General features: G+C 34.5%; 1 protein-coding gene across 1 annotated transcript; it reads right to left on the bottom strand.

Annotated features, from left to right (window-relative positions):
- Positions 1–3,600: 3,600 nt before the first annotated feature.
- Positions 3,601–4,539, bottom strand: LOC110290208 (olfactory receptor 5J3-like). Its single transcript, XM_021156703.1, has one exon. It carries the CDS (start codon positions 4,537–4,539, stop codon positions 3,601–3,603), a length of 939 nt encoding a protein of 312 aa, XP_021012362.1.
- Between the last annotated feature and the right edge of the window lie 1,461 nt (positions 4,540–6,000).

Genomic DNA, 6,000 nt, shown 5'->3' with positions numbered 1-6,000 from the left:
AACAAAACAATAGCTGATATTTTTTTCAATAGAAATGCTAGTCAGAATAATTACACAGTAGGAACTGTAAACTTCTTTTGGAAAGATGAAACTCAAATTCCCTCTGCTTAAAAAATGGCATAGCCCTATGCACAGAAAATACTGAAGACTATATATTTTTTTAAAAGGTCGGCTAATATCAAAAAATCCAGCAGAGCTTCAAGATACATAGTTAAAACAAATAGCATTTGCAGATTCATGCTGCAAAAAGTTGGGGAAACGGGAAAACAATTCATAGCATATATAGCTAAATATTGAATTAACTCATGAAATGTTAATGAAAGTAATTGAAGACGTAAACAAATGGAGAAGTATCTAAGATGGACAAACTCTAAAGTAACAAAAAGTTTCAAATTTGTAATATTATACCAGTGTTCATGAAAGTAAAGGGTGGAGAGAGAGAAGGAAACATCACATGGGTATATGTAGTTTGGGAATTAAATGATCAGAGGGAACATCCTGGATTCTCCAGCTAGAAGATGGCATAGACCAAAAGGAACAACATGAAGCAAAACATCAGAATCATCAGACTCTTCAGTCCTAAAAGTACAACTCAGTGACTAATGTGAAGTTGATATCTGTCGTGTGTGCCTTGGAACCACTTAATGGTAGAAATTCAGGTAAATTCGCAGCAATAGTGGAATATCTGAAACTTGAGAATTAAAATATTTTCTATCCTGATTTTCCTACGTATAAACATACAAACTAAAAAGTTTTTGTGTTTTTGAAACACTGTTCATTTAAGTTTTCCATAGAAAAATTACGTGAATAAAAATGCTAAATAATAAGCAAAATGTTACATTTATGTACAATAATGAATGTGCACATAAAATCTAAAAATTCTTTATAAGAAAAAAAACCCCTAGTTAATGAAACAGAATTGATGATATAGATTTAATCTGCATTTCTAGTGAAAAAATCCTGATACTTTTGGATCATATTAAAAGTAGCTAATGTGAAACATATCAAGGTACACAGTGTAAAATAAAGTATGGCACCCTCAGAATTCTTTGGACTCTGAGATGAATAATTTGACGTAAAAACCCATTTATGCCTGAATGTTCCAAGGTTTCTCACTTTCTAATTTGAGCTGTGGAGATCTATATTTGTTTCTATCTCCTGCTGGAGGAAGATGAGTCTTCTCTGTTCATCAGAGGAACATTGGTCTATGAGAACAGGAACTGCGATTATGGGTCATTTTATTACTCCACTTTTTTTCCTTTTTTTTTTTTAGAACAATATTAATTGGTGTTCCCTTAGGTCCATCAGCTACCTAATCTTAAGTTCTTCTCAAACACACAGTATCAGAAGAAGAGGCAAAAAATTTTGTTAGACTAATATCCACTTATCAGTGAATACATATTGTGTGAGTTCTTTTGTGATTGTGTTACTTCACTCAAGATGATGCCCTCCAGGTCCATCCATTGGGTTAGGAATTTCATAAATTCATTCTTTTTAATAGCTGAGTAGTACTCCATTGTGTAAATGTACCATAATTTCTGTATCCATTCCTCTGTTGAGGGACATCTGGGTTCTTTCCAGCTTCTGGCTATTATAAATACACTCACACAATATGTATTCACTGATAAGTGGATATTAGCCCAAAACTTAGGATACCCAAGATATGAGATACAATTTGCTAAACGCATGAAACTCAAGAAGAATGAAGACCAAAGTGTGGACACTGTGCCCCTTCTTAGAATTGGGAACAAAACACCCAGGGAAGGAGTTACAAAGTTCGTAGCTGTGATGAAAGGATGGACCATTTAGAGACTGCCGTATCCAGGGATCCATCCCATAAGCAGCTTCTAAACGCTGACACCATTGCATACACTAGCAAGATTTTGCTGAAAGGACCCAAATATAGCTGTCTCTTGTGAGACGATGCCGGGGCCTAGCAAACACAGGAGTGGATGTTCACAGTCAGCTATTGGATGTATCACAGGGCTCCCAATGGAGAAGCTAGAGAAAGTACCCAAGGAGCTAAAGGGATCTGCAACCCTATTGTTGGAACAACATGATGTACTAACCAGAACCCCGGAGCTCTTGTCTCTAGCTGCATATGTATCGAAAGATGGTCTAGTCGGCCATCAATGGAAAGAGAGGCCCATTGGACTTGCAAACTTTATATGCCCCAATATAGGGGAATGCCAGGGCCAAAAGAATGGGAATGGGTGGGTAGGGAAGTGGGGGCGCTATGGGGGACTTTTGGGATAACATTGGAAATGTAATTGAGGAAAATATGTAATAAAAATATTAAAAATTTAAAAAAAAGAAATTATTGTAAGCCTCAACCATCACAATGATTTTTAAATACATTTTTAATAAAACCCACCAAAATAAAAAAAAAATTTTTTTGTTAAGCCAGAGGGAAAAGAGAACACCAAGAAAATAGTTCCTTTAAGTCAACATGAACAAAAATCATAAGAACTTACAAAGATTGAAAGAGAATGTGTGGGGTCTTCCTGGGTCTATACCCGAACCACTTCTATATAGTATGGCTTTCAGTTTAGTGATTTTATGGGATTCCTGAGTGAGCAAATGAATTAATCTATGATTCTTGTATCTCCTCTTGGTTTTGTTTTCTTCTACTGGTTTATTTTGTCAAAGTACAATGTGATAGTTTTGGTTTCATATTATATTTTATTTTGCTATATTTTTAAAATGTGAATGAATAGAGGAAAGAATGAATGAAAACAGTTGAAATGTTAAAATTAGCAAGTAAACTGAGATATGGAATGTCTGCTGAGAGTGTAAATATCAGTTGTTTGGCCTCATGTTCAAGAATAGTTGACCACCATGCAATGAACTGCATAGTTTTTTTGGTTTGTTTGTTTTTTAATTTGAATGATTAAATCTCTACTCACATCCTGATCCACTCCACTTTTCTCTGTCATTAAGAAACTAACCAGGATCTAATAGTGGGTAATATAACATAGTCTAATAATATAATAAAATATGATAACAAAAACTCGAATGCATTGTAATTCAACAAAAGCAAACAAAAGGAAACGAATCCAACAGAATACAGAAAAACTATAGATCCTCTCACATTCAAGATCTTGTTTGGCTAGGCATTGTCAGAAATGGATGGTATCTTTATTTAGAAATAACATTTGTCAAACTGCTATATTTTGTTAAACTGAAAACTTCTCTTCCTTCTTTCATTATCTAAAAATTTTAGTTCCATCTGATAGTTAAATTATATGTAAGAACATTTTACACATTGTAAATATTTTCTAAAATTTAGTATATTTAAAACTTTAAGTAATGAGCTTAATTTTTATGCAGCCTGTTATCATACTATTAAAGTTATATACAAACTGGAATATAATCATTTAAACTTTTACCAAGACTTTATATAGACGAAAGTTAAGGATACAAGAAAGTCCAGCAATTTGAAAATTTTAACATTTCTCTGCGATAATATATTTGTTAAATAAAATTTAGTAAAACATACTTGGTCTAAATTCCATTTTACTCTCATAAGAGACTAATAAATGTTAGCAATGCCAGTTTGAGTACTCACATCGAGATTTTAAAGCTAGAGATATATCAGGTTCAAGGGGCATTTCTCTCCCCACAAATTAATTTCTTGGCTGCTTCCTTTACATCCTTGTTCCTCAGGCTGTAAATCAGAGGGTTCAGCATGGGGATGACCAAGGTGTAAAACACAGCCGAGAGCTTTTCCTGTTCCATAGAGTACTGAGAACTTGGCTGTATATAGTTAAATGTCAAAGATCCATAAAACAATGCCACAGCTGTTAGGTGTGAGGCACAAGTGGAGAAGGCTTTACGCCTCCCCTCAGCTGAGCGGATTCTCAGGATGGCAATGATAATGTGGATATAGGACACCATGACAATGATGAAAGTGGAAATAGCAAACACACCTGAGAAGATCAAAAGCAGCATCTCGTTGTTGTGTGCATCAGAGCATGCAAGCTTCAAAAGAGGAGGAACATCACAGAAGAAGTGATTCACAATGTTTGGACCACAGAAGTCTAGTTTGAGTAAACCTATTGTGTGAATCATGGAATTTATAAGACCACCCAAGTAACTTGCAAGAACCATTTGTGTGCAGATGTTGTGTGTCATGATAACCGTATACATTAAGGGATTTGCAATTGCCACATAGCGATCATAGGCCATCATAGACAGGAGTATTACTTCTGTGGTCACATAAACTGCAAAAAAGAAACTCTGCAGAATACAGGCAAACAGCCTAGTAGACTTGTGTTCTGATAGGAAATTGATGAGCATTTTAGGAGCAATGATTGTAGAATAGCAGATGTCACAGAAAGAGAGGTTACTAAGGAAGAAGTACATTGGTGTATGAAGCTGAGCATTTAACCAAATCAAGATGATCATCCCCCAATTACCCACAAGAATGATAAAATAAACTATGCAAAAAATAAAAAAGAGAGGAACCTGCCAATTAGGGTTTTCTGTTAAGCCGATCAGTATGAATTCTTTCACACTTGTATGATTCCAAATTCCCATGCTTTCAGTAGTCTACAGTTCCTTGTTACAAATTAAGATTATGAGACTTAAAGAAACAGTAGTGAAATAAAAGGATTTCCTCCAGAATCTGATAATCTTATTGTCTCATACACTGAGTGGTTGCCCTGTGGTAGATGAAGCAAAAAGAAAAAAGAAATCTCAACAGTAAGCAGCCCATATCTGTGATTCTAATCTATTCACAGAGACTCAAATGACTGTAACTTAAGTATTTTATTTTCTGTCATCCATTATCTCAGAATAGAAAATGAGAAGATAACCTTTGTTTTGTCACAAAGCACTCAAATGATAGAATTGACATTAGAATTTAGAATATCATACTCAACAGTCTTATTCTCCTGTATATCAGCATTTGCCTAAATGAAATATAGACTTGCTACCGTCTTGTGACAAGGGAATTTCCAACATTCTGTGGATAAACATTTCAAAATATTTCTCATTTGATCAATCTAAACACACTGGCTTCAGTATCACATCATATCCCCCTTTCCAAATACCTAAGCAGAAATATATCCTCACCTTTTGCCTAGATCTCTTGACTCCTGTGATTAATTCTATCATATTGAGAGGAACTGTAGAGGGCCTGAAAAAAATATAGATAGGTGTTTTCAAATTTCCTTTGGTTTAGAAATGATTAATTATCATAACTGTCATATATGACAATTTTTGTCTTCACATTTTTCTTCAATTTTCTCTTTTCATTTTGTTAGTATTGTTTTTTCAGTATTAACAATAATAAAACAATCAAGAATATACATTGTAAGGAGGAAATAAATTGTGTGAAACCTAAACCCTTCAATTGTCTATATATTTTCTGTTCAAAAAGATAAGTTAGAACTGCACATAAAATTTAAATGACCTACTTTATATTCAATAATAATGTAAATATCAGAGAAATAAATAATCCCCTCATTCCTTAAAAAGCTGATAAATATGCATTCCTTAATACCTTGAGCAAGTATTTTTTAGTCTGTCCTTCCTTCCTTCCTTCCTTCCTTCCTTCCTTCCTTCCTTCCTTCCTTCCTTCCTTCCTTCCTTCCACCCATCCTTCCTTCTTTCCTTCCTTTGATTAGTTTCCAAAGGTTAATAATTATTAGACTTGTTCCGTTTCATTTATTATTCAGTCAAAAGTACATCCCACCACACAATTCTTGACCTCACATCCTACTATGTACTCGCCTAACCTCCTCTTTACCTGAGATACACAGCTCCTCCATTTTGCTTCAGATAAGGGCAGTCCTCCCAATGATATCAAACAAACAGGTCACAACAGGAGTAAATGTGATTAGGCATAAACCCTCACATTAGGGCTGAACCATGATAATCCAGTAGGAGGAAAAGCATCCAATGAGCAGGCAATAGATTCAGAGTCACACTGGTACTCCCACAAAAAACCCAAACTAAAACAAAACAAGAAAACAAAAACAAACAAACAAACAAACA

Source organism: Mus caroli, unplaced genomic scaffold (assembly GCF_978045245.1).
Source record: "Mus caroli unplaced genomic scaffold, Mus_caroli_1 scaffold_2, whole genome shotgun sequence".
NCBI lineage: Eukaryota > Metazoa > Chordata > Mammalia > Rodentia > Muridae > Mus > Mus caroli.
The sequence above is the reverse complement of the archived record's forward strand: the minus strand, read 5'-3'. Positions and strand labels throughout refer to the sequence as shown.